Consider the following 19349-nt stretch of genomic DNA (forward strand, 5'->3'; position numbering starts at 1 on the left):
ACTGGATTAGCATCTGAGTGTTTAAATAAGGTATGAAGCAGCATTATTTTTGTTTTTACATTGTTGATTGCTAATAGTTTGTCATAAAATCAACAGTCACATTATTGGCATGAGATCTGAGTAGGGCAAGATCTTCTGCATAAAATATTGTAGGTAGACCAGGTGGTTAAGACAAGAAATAGCTAATGAACATAGCAGAAGGCTAAGCAGTGATCACTGTTGCACTCTATTGGTCACAAGGCATGTGTGGGAAATGTGTATACCTTTACTAAACATTACTTCCCAGACAAAATTATCAGGATTGATGTTATATTACACATACTTGTTTTAATGTAGTCCTTATTTTGTATAGTCTGGTGTAAGATCCATAGCTGTAACTTGCACTGGTATGAGCACATAGACAAGTCTGCATTATTATGCATATGTATATGTTCAGTCATTTGAAAAGTACTGTCCAGTCTTTCTTAGACACTGAACAGCAAGCTTACAAATTTCTCAGTAATACCCATCTTTAGTTATCTGCCATTTTGGCATTTTTTTTTTTGTAATGTTTACCTTACAATGTCAGTTTGGTTTAAGATGAGTATCCTTGAAACCTAAGATTATGGTTGCTTGCTTTGTGGATCCTCCTGTAGGACCATTAGTAGAGTCTCCAAAAGTCTGTTATGTATTTTAAAACTTATCTTCTGAGGAAAGTGAAGGTGCAAGCTTCAGATAACAAATCTGAGGTAGAACTGGGTTGGTAGCTATCAAAGCAGCATTTTAAAAATGTTCACAAGGCAGTGGAATTCTAGTATACCTTGTTATGTTGCACTCCTCCCTCATATTCCTCCTCGTATCAGTCTATGAAGTGACTGACATTAATAGGCTATTTCTCAGTTAATGATGTACAGAAAATAGTTGTCAAGTAACTATAGTTATGCCAAGCAGTTTTATTTCAGAATGTTGTTTTGATAGACAATTTTGTTTGCCTATACCACTGACTAAAGCTTATGCATTTCCAACCCAATTTAAATAATACTTTCACTAGGCTTTTTCAACTACAAACCAGCCTGTGGAAGGAGGATTTCCTGGAACAGTATCCATTCTGGCAAAACCTTTCCCAGTGAGAGTGACAAATGTGAGTCTGACTGGAGGGTTGCAGAACTTCCTAGGATCTGATATCCTTTTTTCAAATACATGTGAAGATCTTGCGAATGAGACAAGTAAATGTAAGAATGCTATTTTTATTCATTTCAGCTTATAATGTCATGATACATTTTAGTCTGCTCTGTGTTATGTGACAGCATGTTTAATAATGAAATGGTCAGCAAACTGGTTAATATCACATTTTTTAGAAAACGTGTTAAGTAGAAATGTGAGTATCATATACAAGTTACATATCCTTTTTTATTTAGATGTATATAAATGTATTTGTTGAACTCTTACAAGTTGGTTCTCTAGATGTTCTGTTGTAAAACAGTATGCGTTGAAAAGAGAATTTGAAAGGAATAGAGTTTCATTAGACAGAATGTTGTAATACTTTGGTTTAATTACCTTCAATTACAACAAGCCTCCAACAAGGAACCTAAAAAATTCTGGACCAGCATTAACAATCTTCTATCCCCAGGCCAATCTATCACACCCAACCCTCAAGGCTCTAACCCAGAGACTCCCACACATACAGCTAATGCCTTTAATTCTTTCTTCACTAATACTATTCAAACTCTTGCTAGTCACCTATCTCCTGACACCTCTAAGCTACTTTCACCAATTGCAGATCAACCTCCCTCCCTTCACTTACAACCAGTTTCTACCTCCTTTATCTTATCACTACTCAAAAAATTAAAACCTACCACCCCCTCCGCAGACAAACTTCCTGCAGAGTTCCTGCAAATAGGTGCTAAAGCCATTGCCTATCCCGTGTCTATTTTGATAAATAGATCTATAAATGAAGGAATTTTCCCTTCTATCTGGAAGATATCTCATATCGTCCCACTACACAAAGGGGGGAACTCCAATGACTTCTCTAACTTTCGCCCCATAGCACTACTATCACCTATTGTTAAAATCATGGAAAAATGTATCCATAAACAATTACTTACCCACCTTCTCCACAACAACCTACTCGCTAATTGTCAGCATGGATTCAGACCTTCCCACAGTACCACCACTGCATTACTCTCTTTCACAAACTCCATCAACTATAACCGCAACAAAAATAATCTATCATCTGCAGTCTTCATTGACTTATCTAAAGCTTTCGACATGGTTAATCACAAACTTCTTCTTCACATACTGAATTTTCTCTCACTTGATCCTCCTTCCATAACTTGGTTTACTTCTTACCTAGAAAACCGTCAGCAAGCAGTACTCTGGAAAAATTCACTATCTGATCTCCTTCCTATCTCTTTAGGAGTGCCACAAGGCTCTATCTTAGGCCCACTTCTATTTTCCATCTTTATTAATGACCTGCAATCAGCTATCCCAAACACTACCTGCATTCAATATGCAGATGATTCTACTATAATCTGTACAGCTACCTCACAACCTGAACTCCAGTCTCTTACCCAAAATGCTTTTAACACTTTAGAACAATGGTTTTCACACCGTTGCCTGCTCCTTAACCCCAAGAAAACCAAACTGCTACTCTTCTCACCTACCCGAAAATCAACCCCACTAAACTTCACTCTCACTTCCACTGACAGTACTCTTATTTCTCCTGACCCAACTACTAAATTATTAGGAATAACAATAGACAACAATCTTAACTTTGACTCTCACATCAACAATACAATAAAATTAGTGAATAAAAAAATAGGATCCCTATACAGAATCAAACCTTTCCTTACACCTGAAGCAAGAACCACCATAGCCAGAACTCACCTAATCTATACTCTTCTCTATGCTTCCCCCATATACAGTAATCTCTCCAATAGCAACCTCAAGAAACTAGCAACATCTTACCATAATATTGCTAGATTTGCTACAGGATTCCCTTTTAGAACCCATCACTGCCTGAATCTAAGACAACTAGGGTGGCTTGAACTTCCTAACCAGCTTAAACTTCAACAGCTTGCAATAGCTCACAAGATCCTAAACCAACCCACTAAAACACCAATACTCTCCAGCCTTATTACACCATATAACAACCTGAAACATCTACGCTCTTCAAACAAACTACTGATTAATATTGCTAAACCCAATAACTCTGCAGGAGACTGCCTCTTCTCCAACTCTGTTGGAAAAATATGGAACAAACTACCCTCTGATATCATATCTCAGACTTCTCTCACAATTTTTAAAAGGCAACTGAAAATATATCTCAAGAAACACTGGCTATGCTTCTGCAATAACCCAGACTAACTCTGCTTCTTCTTCTTCTTCTCTTTTTTTCTTTTTCCATAATTTTTTTCCTACATCCTTGATAACTTTCCCTTTACATAACATTTATGTATATATTTTTTTTCTCATATATATTGTCTGACTACTGTAATTCACATCATGTGAAAAAAATATATATATTATTACATTTTATTTTATTAGCTATTTTGGTTTGCTGCCATCATAATATCTGTTATAACCTGTATTGTCTATTTCTGTTTAAACTTGTAATAACTAGTGGAGCTTTTCTCCCCGGGCCTCTACTGAAAATGGACATATATCCAGCTAGACTAGCCCGGTCAATAAATGTAAAATAAAAAATAAAATAAATAAAGACTGTAACTTTAAACTAACAAGACAGACTTTTTTTTAAGACTGTAACTTTAAACTAACAAGACAGACTTTTTTTCTCCCCAAGTTATACAGATACTAAGCAGTTGCTCTCATTTAATTTTTTTCCTCTTTCTAAACATCTATAACATATATAATTCCTTTTTTGTAGAAATAAAAAAACACTATAATTCCATTCTTCGTTGTAGTGTCTTCTCTGCGGATCATTTATGTGTCCTCCGTGTGTCTATGTGGACCTGTGCTGGCTGGTTTAGTTTACTCCTGCATCCCAATGACATGCTGTAAGTGAACTGATGATCCTGTAGATTGTCCACAGGTGTACATGTGTGTATGTGCATGAATCCCTGCACAATGTCCTATAGTATAATAGACTGGCATTATATCAAGGGTTTTTTTCTCTCTTTTGTGCTCAGTGAGTGCCAGGAAAAGCTGCAGTTCCTTTTTAATGGATGTGAGGACAGCAGGCCATTCCTTTCTGTGGTGGGTTTTTAATTGTCTCATTTGCTAGAGGAACTTCACATGTACCAAAAACATGGACCACAGTATGAATGTTACCATCAAACCAATGATAAAGTCTCAAAAAACGCATTTAATGATGACTTCCAAGATGACTGCACATTGACTAACAGCTTAATTTCAGCTGTCCCAGTGTGAACAGAAACTAATAAAACAGAGCCAGTAGACTCATATTTTTGGGTAAATTTAAGTTAACTTGCTAGTAAGTACAATGCCTGGATGCCAGCAAAAAGAAATTTAGGAAACCTGAAAGAAAATCAATCATAAAAGGTGAGGAAAAACACTGAATGGGAAGAATTTTGCAGTTGTTCAACAAAAAGCACTCCAAGCTCCAGCTGTGGTGCAAGACATGACTTATAGTAACCTAAAGGAAAAAAAATAGTCAGATGTACTCAGATCTGATTAAAATAAATGAAACCCTGATGGAATATATCAACTCAAAAAACAAAAGGCTAGAAAAAATGGAAGAAGCTTTAAACGAGTATTCGGATGAGGTGATAAAACTGCAAAAATCAGAGGTCAAAATGAAGAAAAAGCTATGTGAATATGAGACTGCTCAAGAAGAGATGTTTCAAAAAAATAGAATTAGAGGACAGAGCATGTAAGGAAAATCTGAGACTTTCTGCTGTACCAGAGAAGCTGGAAGGAACAGATTGTATTCATTTTATGAAAGCACAAATTAAGAAACTGGGCTGGTATTCCACAACAGGAATTGTTAATTAAAAGGGCACATTGTGTTTATGCTCCACACATAGCCATGAGAAAGCAACCTAGACTTTTAATAGTAAATATACAATCCTACCACGAGGAGTTGATTCTGACAAAACTGTGGCAGACGGACAAAGTACTAAAAGTGGGAGACAGTAGAGTGTATGTAGAAAATGATTGCTCACTGTACATGAGGCAGAAGAGAAGTAAATGTATTCCACTAATCAGGGAATGTCAAGAAGCAGAAGTGAGATTCAAACTTCTGTATCCAGCTATCTTCAGAATATTCTTTTCCAGAGGGACAACATCATTTTTTGATGCAGAACATGCTAAGGAGGAAATATAAAAGTTTGTCCAACAAAAAGTGAGCTGTGAAACAGGAAGAGTTTCTACATGTTTTTTTTCCGGTGATAAAGACTGCAGAGAGACTGTCAGTGAAACCTTTTCCAGTGTTTCAATGGAAAATGATTGAGAGAGAGAAAAAAGCACAAGCATTGACTAGAAGAACCAAGATTATGTTAGAAATGAAGCAGAGACTGGATTTGGGTGATGGAGATAATCAGGAATAAAAACAGCAACTCAGACTTTGACAAATAAATGAAGGATTACAAAGCATTAATTATATTTGTGAAACAAGACAAAAGAATAAAAAATGGAAAAATTGGACTTTTCTGACTTTGTTAAACTTGTAGGGAATTGTAAAGCATATGCCCTATTTCATGTTGTCAAAGGAAAAATATACTTTAAAAATGATCAATACACGGTAGGTTCAGGTTAAGGCACTTTAATCTTGCAGCAAGGAGACAAAAACGTGCTAATACAGAGTTTGTCTAACTAGAATCAGAAAATACCAGCATTTTTATACATTTTCTAATAAGACATTGCCTACCAAGCTGACGTAGCAGATCCCAGGTTTTAACATCATCATTACATAGCAGTTGTTTTCATGCTTTTCTGCTTGTACTATCAATTTTTGTGAGAAACTTCCTAAGAAAAACAACGTGGCCTTGGCTACCACCGGTTAGATATATGCAATGTTACCATTCAAGGTACTACGGCTAATTTGAGCACAAAGCAAGTATAGATTGCAGTTCATTTCTTCAACAGTTCTTTGTCCATCTTTATCTCTTCCTTCTGCAGCTGTGCATGTTCTCATACCACGAACAGAGCTAATTGTTCAAAATCATAACATTATAGAATATAGCATTGTTCATTCATTGCTTCCTGACCTAGCAGATAATCACCAGTTTTTCAAGTACATTTCCAAAAGGCATAAACATGAATTTTGCTGTGCCAGCAGTTACTAGGTCAGAGGGCATCTTGCAAGTTTCAGAAAGCACACTGCAGTTTCAAAAGCATCTTTTAGTCTCACATAAAACTAAGCTGTATATAAAATAGAATGAAAAATGTGTTAACTCTTTTAGCTTCTAATTAGCATTAAGCACACACATTAATACATATTTTTCTAACATTTCCCCCCTGTTAATACTTTTTAATTCTATTTTCAAAAGCATAAACAGTTTGCTTCTTGTCCTAACCTCTTCCATTCAGGATTTGCAGTTAAGAGAGTCATTCAGTTTAGACTTATGAAAGTGTTTCACTTTTCAAAAACTCTTCAATTTCAGTACTTTGATACAAAGTCTCAGAAACTGACATGTCTATAAAATCTTTGATTAATTTTTCATGCAGAGAATACCACAACAAATGCATGCTCCTAATAGGAGTAATCCCACACAAATGGCAATCAGGATGTTCATTAAGATGGAACCCCACCCCCCCAAACAAATTCTGGAAAAAGTCCGTCAGAGGGTTTGGGCCTGGTTTGGTCATGGTCGACACTTGCTGGATCACCTCAAGATGGTCGTTTATCTCATGCTGGTTGTCAGGAATATATGAACAGCATTCTTCTTTGATTAATGCACACGTAACACCTCTCGCCGCTAGGGTGAGGTCAAGAGCCATGCGGTTTTGAAGTACCACAGTTCTCATAGCATTTAGTTCATCAGTCACTAATTCGAAAGCAGAAAAAGTTGCATTGCTCATAACTTCGAGAAGTTTAGACAGTTTTCTCAGCTCCCAAATCGATTTCACTGCGCCATATGCAGAGGCTATGCCTGCCCACGATATAATGGTGTCACTCAAGTCCATGTGTGTCAGTTTATCTTTGTTTTTCACGGAGTTATGGTTTTTCCACCCTGCTTCGATTCGTCCCACTGGATTCTCGGGTCTCTTGATTGGACTTGACCTCTCTGACGTTTCAAATTTTTCCCTGAAGCAAAGCTGCAGTGTGTCGTATGGCCGGAACCAGGTAACCCAAAAAACAACTGCCAGACCAATTCTCAGGTAGCCATTTATATGCTTTTTTCCCACAAACAAAATAACAATTCTCTACTTTAGTATTGATATAAGCTTGCCCTGCATGAAACATTTTCTTATCAATAATAGAAAGCTGCTTTAAAAGAACAGGATTATGTTGTATTTCACTAACACTTCTATGCATCTTTCCAAAATATGCATCATAGTTTGTATCACAAATAGTTTTTGCCTTACTTGCCTTAATATAACATTTATAAGAAACAGTCACATTGCAATTGCTCCAACCCACCTGAATAGTGTCATTTTTATAAAAATATACAATCCCTTTTTGTGTAACAGGTAGGTACAATACTATTTTGTCTTGTGATTTCACAGGTGTAGTATCAAAAATCAAGTTTTCCCAGGTCTCATTGACCCCTAGGGGGACAGCAGTCATCAGTAATCCCCCGTATGCTGTTGGTATAGCTGTGCAAATCCAGCAGTTCGAAACATTAAAAGTCTCAGCATACACATATTTAATTGCTTGGTAAGTGTTAAAGTGTGGATACCAGTCTATGAGTAATGCATCACGTTTGTTCAGTTCAACTCGTGTGGCTGGGAAAAGGAAAGGCCACAGCAAAAAGATCATTGTTATCAGTATAGCTATCAGAATAATCATGCAAATTTTCTGAGGTTGTTCTGCATCCCTGTTTACTCTATACCTGGTCATTTTCTTCTCGTTGTACAACAGTAACAAGGTTTTTGTCCAGTTCAAAGTTCTTAACCAATTTACAGTGTGTCAAATGAATCCAGGACGCTCGCTCTGCGATCTTGACTGCAGTGGGTGTTGACAGTAGCACCTGGTACGGTCCTTCCCACTTCGGAGAACTCCAATTCTTTTTCTTCACGACCTTCACCCAGACCCACGTGCCTGGGACTATTGCTGCTTCCGATGGTCTGGTTTGCTCTTTATCTGAAACAGAATTTAACTACAAAAGTTTGTTATTCAAAAATCGTCTCATATACTCTGCAAGTGAGCTGTCAGCCTCCTGGTCTGCAGGCATGAGAGGTTTCCACTGAGGTGTATAATATGCCCTCCCAAACAGAATTTCAAAAGGAGTTGACCCTTTTACATTTGGAACAGTTCTCATACTTAACAGTGCCAGAGGTAGACAGTGCACCCAGTTCTTTTGTGTCTCACTAATCAATTTCATAAGCTTATTTTTCAAAACTCCATTGTGCCTCTCTACTAATCCTGCAGATTGGGGGTTGTATGCACAACAGTTTTTCAGAGAAATCCCAAAGTAACGGCTCAATTGTTGTATAGCTTGATTTACAAAGTGTGTGCCATTGTCACTATATATCTTTTCCGGTATGCCAAATCTAAGAATAATTTCTTTAACGAGGACTTTTGCAACAGTAGCTGCATCTGGATTTTTAGTTGGAAAAGCTTCCACCCATTTGGAAAACACATCTATAATGACAAGGCAGTACTTCTTATTTTCACATTTGTTCAGCTCTATAAAATCCATACAGATAGTATGGAATGGATACGGTGGTGTAGGGTAACTCCCTTGCTTAGGTTTCAATGCCCCTTGTGCATGATGCTTGTTACAAACATGGCATGCTGCACAAACATTTTTTGTGTAGTTTGTAAATCCATACGTTGTAAACACTCGATTCACTAACTGTACCATCCCCCCTGTTGAGACATGGCACTGCCCATGGCTCAACAAAGCTGCATATCTAAACAAGTTAGATGGTAAAATCGGTTTCCTCTCTTTGGAGATGTACAGCCCTTTCTCAAGTATTGCTCCTCGTTTTATCCATTTTTGTTTTTCTACATTTGTAGTAAGTGTCTGCATTGTTTTTAACATTTCTAAGTCTAAAATCTCAGATGGTTGTAATTCCTCACTCAAAAGAAATACCTCTAAAGCTGAAGCTGCTTGTTTTGCAGCTGTATCATCCCTCGCATTACCTTTTGAAATCCTATCCTGTTGTTTGGTATGAGCTACGCATTTGCAAATAGCTACTTTCTGAGGTAACTGAATAGAGTCTAACAAATCTAAAATAAATTGCACATGATTAATTGGTTTACCAGTAGATGTTATCATTCCTCTATTTTTCCACTGCTGCGCAAAAACATGTACAGTAGAAAAAGCATACTGACTGTCAGTAAAAATGTTCACTCGTTTACCCTTTGCCAAGGTACATGCCCTTGTCAAAGCAATCAATTCTGCTGCTTGTGCAGATAAGTTGTGCAGTAAAGACTTTGCTTCTAAAATCTCAGTATCAGAAACTACTGCATACCCCACTAGGTTCTGTCCTGTAGGACCCCTCCTACACGAGCCGTCCACATAGTATGTCACCTCGGTATCATCCAAGGGAACATCCGTGAGATCTTTTCTAGGTAGTGTCTTTTGCTCAATCTCCTGCAAGCAGCAGTGTGGTTTGCCATCTGCAGGGGTTGGAAGCAAGGTTGACAGATTCAAGGTTGTGCATCGTTCAATTGTCATATGAGGTTGGCTCAACAGTATAGTCATACAGGAAAGATGTCTAGCAGGAGAAAGATATGCCATTTTTTCTTGCAGTAAAATAATTGCGACTGCATGAGGCACTCTCAATGTGAGAGGGTGGAATAACACTACTGAGGCTGAAGCCTGCACTGCCATTGCAGCTGCGACTACTGCTTGTACACAGTGGGGCAGGGATCGTGCCACTGGGTCTAGCTGTGATGAATAGTAAGCTATGGGGCGTTGTTTGTCCCCATGCTGTTGTGTTAACACTGATGTCATATAACCCTGCTTACAGTCTACAGTTTGGAAAAATCGTTTATGATAGTTCGGTAATCCTAAAACTAATGAGGATGCTGTCAGTTGTTTCAATTTGCAGAAAGCTGATTCTGCTTCTGGTGTCCACTGTAATAAATCTTGTGCTTCCATAGGCTTTTTGAATATCAAGTTGGTCAGTGGAGCAGATTCCAAGGCATAGTTTGGAGTCCAACTCTGACAAAAATTAGTAGTACCTAGGAAGGACATAATTTCCTTCTTGGTAGTTGGTTTAGGTGCTTGTACTATTGCTGTTTTTCTGTCTTCATCTAATATTTGCCCTCTTTGGATATTACATATCCCAGGTATTTGACCTGTTTTTTCCAAAGTTGCAGTTTATTTTTGTTTACCTTGTGTCCTTGAGTAGCTAAAAATTGTAGTAATGCTATGGTATCTTCTCTGCATTCTTGCTGGGTGGGGGCTGCCAGCAGAATGTCGTCTACATAAAGTAAAATCTGGCTGCCTTTCGGTGGGATAAATCCCGCCAGGTTACTTGCCATTTCCTGTGTGAATATTGTTGGACTCTCACAATATCCCCTGTGGTAGTCACATATATGTATACCTTTTTCCCCTGAAATGTAAATGCAAACCAATGTTGACTGTCAGGGTGTATCGGTATTGAGAAAAACGTATTGCTGATATCTACCACAGAAAAATACTTTTGTTGAGGTTTCAAATAATTTAATAAGGTATGTGGATCTGGCACCGTAGGTATAACTGCGTCATTTACAGCTTGTAAATTTTGGACCATACGCCATTCTCCATTTGCTTTCCTAACAGGAAATAAGGGTGTATTACATGGTGAATCAGGAGATTCTATCAATACTCCTTCCTTAAGTAAGGTTGCTATTATAGGTTTGATTCCTATTTCTGCATCCTTTCTCAAGGGATACTGTCTGTTTTGAGGTCTAAATGCTGACTTTGGCGTGATAGTGACTGGTCCTGCTGTACGAATAAGTCCCACATCTGATTTTCCTGTTGACCAGAGAGTCTCTGGTATGTCTCGTAAGGCTTTTTCCTCTTCCTCTAGTAATAGTGCTACTCAGCTGTCCTCACTTGCCTGCAAGTGTACAGCTGGGTGTGTCTGTGTTATCCAATTCCCATGTTCGGAAAGTTCTAACTCTGTCTGCTTTTCCCACCTTGTGACTTTTTCTCCTAGGTCTGCCCACTTCACATTTCTATCTTTAGTCAAACTCACATGTGGTAATCGATTAGATTTGTAAAGTGCTAGGAATTCCTGGGACAATGAACAGCTTACTACACTGTTTCCTTCTGTGTCCCAGTACAAATTTTGTAATACTAATCTGTTAGCATGGTTTCTAAATAGTTCTTGCTCATATTCTTTATCAGGTCCTGGTTTGCTACAGTAATATAGAGTGCAATGCAACAAATGCTGTATATCAGTGTCAAGGGAGGGGGATTTACTGATGGCTACATTCATCAGTTCTTCAGTTACTGCCCCTGGACCAGTCGTAACCAAGTCCTGACTGTACCAATAAAATGTTTCACCCTCCGGTCGCACTACAAAAGTATCCATTTGTCGCTGTGCTTCCATACCCTGCATAGTTGGAACTACTGCTATGCCAAATATCTGCATTAGGTCTCTGCCCAAAAGATTCACTGGGCATTTTGCAGAAACAACAATTTTGCTTTTCTGGGTCATCCCTGAAACAGGGTCAGTTATTGCTATGCGGTGAGAGAGTGGCTCTCAATACAGCTGTCCATTAGCTGCTTTCACTAATATGTAATCAAGTGATTCTGAATTTTCTGGTAGTTTGGAAGGATGTATCAGGGTCCGTGAAGCCCCTGAGTCACACAGGAATTTAACTTCCCTCCCCTCTACCAGAAGTGTAACTTCCGGTTTTGTGTCTGCTAAGTAGAGCTTTAGGCTCAATAATGCTAAGTCTAAAATTTCATTTTCTTCATTATCTGTGATTTCATGCACATCCTCTATTTCTTCTTATTACATCCTCTACTCCTTCTATCACATTTGCACTTGTCTTTTCTTGATTATTCCTCTTCAGTGATTCTTGACTATCATATAGTCAGTCCTCACTCTCCTTGTCTTCTGTGGTTACCTTTTTATTTTGCCTGCAATCCCTTGCTAAATGTCCCTTTTTCCCCGCATTTAAAGCATTCACCCCTTTTCTTTCTCTCTTCAAAATCCTCTGATCATTTATCAGATTGTTTGTTTCCCTGGGCATTTTTCTTACCCTTCTTCCCGGTTTGTATACAAAGACTTCTGATCCATCTTCTACTGCAAATACTTGAGTTTTCTTTTTCTTTTTGCTATTAAAATGCCTTTCGGCATGTCTTGCATATTCAAGTAATGACTGTAATCTACTTGTACGATGATCTGCCATGTGCTTTGTAATAAAGCTGCTAATGGGTGCAATACTGCCTTTCAAAAATGCATTCTTTAGCTGCTGCTCATATAGGGAATCATGTGTTTGGTCTTCAGGTACCTGCATTCCACAATGGTTATTAAAACATTCTAATAATCTGGCATAATATCTATCAACAGTTTCACCTTCTTGTTGTATGCATTGATTAATGCAAGTCCAGTCAGCCCTAGGCTTCCATTTCTCAGAGATTCGGTCTGTCAGACCTGTCACTATGTTATCCAGTTCTGCGTTACTATGTGGGAGTGGCCTAAGTTCTGCGTCACAGGGATTCCAGTTGCCACTGATCATGTGCCAATCTGGACCTATGATTTGTCTGACTACTTTCTCTACTTCCTCTCCATTTAAATGGTAACTTAACCTCATGCCCTGTAAGTCTTCTAAGAATTTTCTAAAATTAACTTTCGGATGGGGAATTCCCTCTGTGGCTTTCCGGATGTCTTCCGGTGTCCACGGTCTATATACTAGAAGAGTTGGGTCCTGTCCTGCCTGTGGATTTGGTACTTCTATGAGTGGACATATCTCTTCTTCACTCATAGCTTGTGAATTTTTATTTATTTCATACAATTCAATATCCCCTCTCAAGTTGCGTGTTCGAGACCTAGTCTCGTTAGGATCCCTGACATACGGTTTTGGTTTTGCAGGAACAGCTGGAGATAGCGGAGGTGGATCAGCTTGTCCACTCGCTTCATATTCTGGTAAGGGAAGCGGAGGGGGGCGGAGGGGCTGTTGCTATTACCAAGTTATTGTCTTCTTTATCTAAAAACATTGCTTTTGAATTTTTAATCTTTTGCCCCCTGCGGATTGCTTCTTCAAGCCACCTGTGTGCCTGAGGAACTCCTAATTGACGTTGCTTTTTTAGCTGACCTTTCGCGTCTGTTTTAAGTTGTTTGACAAGTTTGATAAGTGAAGGTTTATCTAAATTACCATCAAATTTGTATTTATTAACCCATTTTGTATAGTACCTAACATTGTCGGCACGCTGTAATTGCATATATTTCGCGTCTTTGGTTAAGGGCGGATCTCGGGAACTTTTTGTGCACTGATTTCCCATGTTGTCTTAGCTAAGTTAGAAATTGTTACGTAACCCTTTTTATCACGTGGTACCACGATTTACACTTCTTCACAGTTTATCTAGAATAACTGCCTACCTATTCTGTTTCCCTGATCTATGACAAGACAGCAATTTTTTTTTTTGTCCCTGATCTGCACTTTACAGATCTCCCTGACAAAACAAAATACTGTAGCAAGTCCCTGATCTAAAACAGAAAAAAGGTAAATTCCTCCTTACCTGAGCCTCCGTGTTTGATCCCACCGGAACTGTTGACTCGTCCTCCAATCACAGAGCAGAAACAGTGGCTGGCCTCTTTTGAACGACAATTCAGTCGGAGGTCTTTTCAAAGCAGAAGAACCGATGTGGCTTCTTCCCCGTATGGTTTCATGCCACCGGGCCCATCTGACCTGAGCTAGAGCGAGAGATATTTCCGGTCCGAAGGACCAATCTGTCAAAGGAAAAATATACTTTAAAAATGATCAATACACGGTAGGTTCAGGTTAAGGCACTTTAATCTTGCAGCAAGGAGACAAAAACATGCTAATACAGAGTTTGTCTAACTAGAACCAGGAAATACCAGCATTTTTATACATTTTCTAATAAGACATTGCCTATCAAGCTGACGTAGCAGATCCCAAGTTTTAACATCATCATTACATAGCAGTTGTTTTCATGCTTTTCTGCTTGTACTATCAATTTTTGTGAGAAATTCCTAAGAAAAACAACGTGGCCTTGGCTACCACTGGTTAGATATATGCAATGTTACCATTCAAGGTACTACGGCTAATTTGAGCACAAAGCAAGTATAGATTGCAGTTCATTTCTTCAACAGTTCTTTGTCCATCTTTATCTCTTCCTTCTGCAGCTGTGCATGTTCTCATACCAAGAACAGAGCTAATTGTTCAAAATCATAACATTATAGAATATAGCATTGTTCATTCCTTGCTTCCTGACCTAGCAGATAATCACCTGTTTTTCAAGTACATTTCCAAAAGGCATAAACATGAATTTTGCTGTGCTAGCAGTTATTAGGTCAGAGGGCATCTTGCAAGTTTCAGAAAGCACACTGCAGTTTCAAAAGCATCTTTTAGTCTTGTATAAAACTAAGCTGTATGTAAAATAGAATGAAAAATGTGTTAACTCTTTTAGCTTCTAATTAGCATTAAGCACACAGATTAATACATATTTTTCTAACACATGTCATTAATGTTTGGAAGAATGCTTAGGAGAGGGGAAGGAGGAAGGAAAATTTTTGACAGTAGTATTTTTCTAGTGTGTGATATAATCTGCACGCTATAAAGTAAAGTTTTCTCAGCTATTTTCAAGTGTAATGGGGACAGGTGCCACTGTGTTTTTCCTTCTTCTCCGTTTCTCCTCAGTTTAAGAAATGTAGGCACTGCAATGTGTTAAAAGGAAGAATAAAAGTTTGGTCAAAAGAGCATAATACAAGAAAAATTGATGTGCTTTTTTCATTCTTGCATAGTGTAAGGACTGGGTTTTAAGGCCATTGGCTTGATCTAGTAAAAAGTTTTAAGAAGAAGCAAATAAATAAAAAAGAACATTGAATATAATACAGCTTTTCTGTATTAAATAAATAAAAGCTTGTATAAGCAACTGTATATCTGATTCTCATTTCTCCATGGAGACAATCTGATAAAGAGCAGTAACAACAGACATCCAGCAAAGAGGTGGATGGATTGTGTGAAATAAGATCTGCGGCAGACAGGCATGAGTGTCGAAGAAGGCAGGAGTGTGGCACTGAAACGAGAGAGTTGGCAACAGTTAACACGATACCTCAACCCCATGTAGAAAAATGGGAAAAGGGGGCTGATGGTGATGATGAGCAATAACAGAATACTGCTTTCTTTCAATGGTTATGAGATGTTTTCTGAAAGCATCTGTGTTCCAAGTCTGTGAAAGAAGTAAAGATAAGACAAAACCAAACAGTAATTAATAGAAGCACAGACTGTACCAATGCATCTTAGCATGGATGACCTTCCTTTTAGGTTAGCCCAAGTTTGTGAGTGTGCTTGTAGTTTGGGACAATTGTTCCTTTTGGGAGGGTAAAATTTCAGTATTTGAAGATGTACATAGTTTTGTGTGTTAGTATTACGTTAATAGGTTTTAGGGGTGTATTGTGTATTTTTTTTTTGTTTTGAGTGCTTTCAGTAAAACAAAAAGGTTTGTAAGATGTGACATAGACTCAAATGGATATGACAAGAAACAACTGTATAAAAAAATCAACCTGCCAAACAGTATGTGCATGTAACACATAAGTTGGTACTAGACACTTAAAAAAGCTGTTACACATAAAAGATGGGAAAAATAACCATGTTAAGTTGTCAATCTCGCCTTCATTCTTGCTTGTTGGGCTCGGAGCCGATCCTCGGCTCCGACTCGGCACTTGCTTTAGCTCGAGAACTCCTTTTACCAGCTCGAGGCAGCCCCATATCCCATGATGCAAGGCGGTAAGTACCCAGATCTCGTTTGCCGCTTAGGAGGTCTTCTTTTTACCAGCTCCTGGTAAGTTGTTCACATTTGTGATTTTTCAAGCCCCTTTTGGTCTAAAACTAATTTATTGATAGTTTAAATTTATTTTTCTGCCCTTTCTGACAGAAATTCCCTGTCTCTTTTAATTTTTTGTTAGTCAATTTTCCCTATCCCATCCCCCCCCTGTTAGGGTGTGTGTGTTGGTTTTTTATAGAATACCTCTTGGTATTTTGTTTAATTTAATTTTGACTGGTGTGTCTGTGTGTTGTGTTTTTTCGGCACCATGTCTAAGGAGAGGGTCTCAGGTTTTAAGAAGTGTGACTCGTGCTGTCAGAAGATGTCTTCTTGCCTGTATTGTCTGGGCCCTCTTCACCTGCAGGACTCCTGTGCTATTTGTCACTCCTTCAGCCAGAGAGTCCTGCAGGAGAGACGTAATAAGTTGATTCTTAGGGGCCTTCTTAAGCCGGAGGGCTCTCCGGCTAAGTCGGCTCCACCTAAATCAACAAAACCTGCCAAGGCCCAGGCTTCTGTATCTAAGCCTGCGGCCTCGGCTCCGACTCGTACTGAGTCGAGATCGGCTCCGGCTGGAGCCGATTCTGGCTTGACAAAGCTTTCGGCACCGATGGCTATCGGTGCCGAATCTGTATTCTCCACGCCGATGTCGGCTCCGATCGGTTCCGACACCCATGTGGCACAGGCATCGGTGTCGGCTCCGATCGGCTTCGACACCGTTACTTTGGTGGCTGTATCGGCTCCGGCTGGGGCCGCTACATCGGGGCGTTCTGTCCGCTCTCAGAAGTCGGCGCCGACAGGATCTGTAATATCGGCTCCGATGGCTCATTCCAGGAAGAGGTCGAGGTCTCCTTCCTTGGAGCCGATACTTTCGGCTCCGGCTTCACCTCTTCTATCGGAACGGAGCCATCGGAGCCGATCTTCAAGGTCATCCAGGTTGTCAGATCATGACCTAGAGAGAGTGGTCAGTAGATTACTCAAGTCACAGGTACTGGCCCAAATGTTACACAGTCCGTCTCAGCAGACGACTGTTGGTCCACACCCCGTTACAGTTCCTCCTTCAACTCTACCCCAGAGCTTGGAGTTGGAGTCTTCGGGCATGGTTACTGCTACGGCTGGAGGACGGATACCCCCTTCTGTTCCTTCAGCTTCTACTCTTATCTCCTCTTCCTTAGAGGGATTCGGTGGTCGGGCTTCCATGGTCTCCTCCGAAGGGGTGAGTGGCATCGGACGCTTGTCCAAGCCCGCTCTTCCCCTTGGAGCCTCGGCCTTGGTGAGCTCGGCTCCGACATCTGCCTCGGAGACTTCCCTTTCGGTGGTCCCTGGAGTTCCTAGCTCTTCGGAGCGGGTTCTCTCGGACCTGCCTGGGAGGGGAGCATTCGAGGTGATGAAGGGTGTACTGGCCACTGGTATCAGTCAGCAGTCTGTTCCCGTAGCTCCTCCCTCTGTAGTACCTGTTGACATCTCTGCCACTTCTCTTGCTGCAGGACCCAGAGATCCTCCGCCTCAGGTTTCCCCATTGGGAATTTCCCCCTCTTCCGAGGATTCTCCTGATGTTTCAGGAGATCCTCCTAGGAAGAGGACTTGTAAGAGGAAGCATGTAGACTCCCCCGAGTCTGTCACTTCGGATACTGACTTTGATGAGTCAGAGGGATCCCTAGATCCCCTCTGAGGATGTCTCCTTCTCAGACATCCTAGAACTTCTGAAACAGAGGGAAACTGGCCCACCAACAATCCCTCTGAGGATGAGTCAGTATACCTAGAGGCGTTTGGATCTCGGCCCTCCACCTCCTGGGTGTCTCCGCCTTCGACCCCTTATGCAGGTTATTGCACGAAGGCGTGGGCAGCTCCTGACTCTGTAGAGCCAGTCCCTAGGAGGCCTTCTAAATTTATCACTGCCCCTAGTGACAAACAATTCCTTACCAAGGGTGTCCCGCTGATGCCATGGTGGTGGCTGCGGCCACCAAAAGGAACTTGCAGATCCTTCCGTGCCCGTCCATCCTCCTAATAAGGACTCTAGGACCATGGATAGATGCAGTGGCGGATGTTTTCCTCAGCGACCTTTGCTATGCGTTCGCTGAATTACCTATGCCACTTCACCAGACTCCAAAGAGATATCCTGAAGGAGCTGGGAGAAGTAGTTCAGGATCCTACAGCTGCAGGGGCTCAAGAAAGATTGCTTCGCAGCTAGGAACCCTCAATTCCATTGCTAACTCCTCCATGCGGCTAATATCTTATGCTGCGGATGGAGCGAGTAGAGCCGCAGGTACAGGTGTGGCTCTTAGACGCCAAGCCTGGATGCGGCTATGTGATTTTGCGGATCCCTTTAAGGCGTCCTTCACAAATTCTCCCTTTGATGGGTCAGCTTTGTTTGGCCCTCAGGTGAAGAAACCTTGACCAGGTGCGAACAGGACGGCAAGACCCTTTCTACAGTTGGATGCCGTATTTGCCACCCTTCTAGACCTTATCCCAAAGGACAGAAAGGCGGGAAAATGTGGTTCCGTAAATCCCAAGGAGTCACGCCGGATTCACGTGGTCAGTTTACCCCTAGAGGCAGAGCGGGTAACAACAACAGGCGCCGCTCTAGACCCAGAGGGGGTCCGAAAACCAGGGAAACAGAGAGCCTCTCTCTGATAAGCCCTTTCAGCATCCCTGAGGTGTTGCCCGGCTGCCCCTCCTTGGAGGCAGTCGGGGAAGATTATCACTGTACCCAGAAGCCTGGCATTCCCTCACTCAAGACAGATGGGTACAGTCGATCATATCCAAGGGTTACATAATTCCTTTCGAGGAAAGTCCCTTCCCCTCAAGTTCCCTTCCAGATGTACCACCGGTCTAAGGGACATTGCAGAGTTAGAAATCGCAAAACTACTGCAAAAGAGCCATTCAGCCAGTTACAATAGACCATTCAGAGCCGGAATCTACTCAAGGTTCTTTTGGTCCCCAAAAGGCGGAGACTGGAGACCAATATTGGATCTCAGCAGACTCAACAAGTCTGTCAGGAAGACAAGATTCCGAATGGTCACTCTTCAGTCAATTCTGCCCTTCTTACAGAAGGACAACTGGATGTGCTCAATAGATCTTCAGGACGTGTACTATCACATCAAAATTCACAGACGCTCCAGGAGATTTCTCCGCTTTCGGCTGGGGTCCAGTCACTTCCAGTTCAGAGCCCTGCCCTTTGGTCTCACTACAGCCCCCAGAGTGTTCACCAAATGCATGGCAGTGGTCACGGCTCACCTGAGACGTCAAGGATTCCAGGTGTTTTCCGTATCTCGACGACTGGCTCCTGTCAGCCACCACCAGTTATCAGCTTATACAAGCCAGGGATTA

General features: G+C 40.7%; 1 protein-coding gene across 1 annotated transcript in view; it reads left to right on the forward strand.

Annotated features, from left to right (window-relative positions):
• LRRC9 (leucine rich repeat containing 9) overlaps window positions 1–19349 on the forward strand; it is a 3097114-nt gene that overhangs the window by 2965156 nt on the left and 112609 nt on the right. The window contains exon 31 of the mRNA XM_044073581.1: window positions 1031–1211. Within this exon, the coding sequence (XP_043929516.1) occupies window positions 1031–1211 (181 nt within the window). The remainder of the gene's footprint in view (window positions 1–1030; window positions 1212–19349) is intronic.

The sequence above is a fragment of the Protopterus annectens genome, chromosome 6.part0 (assembly GCF_019279795.1).
Source record: "Protopterus annectens isolate FY-2018-M chromosome 6.part0, PAN1.0, whole genome shotgun sequence".
Lineage (NCBI taxonomy): Eukaryota > Metazoa > Chordata > Ceratodontiformes > Protopteridae > Protopterus > Protopterus annectens.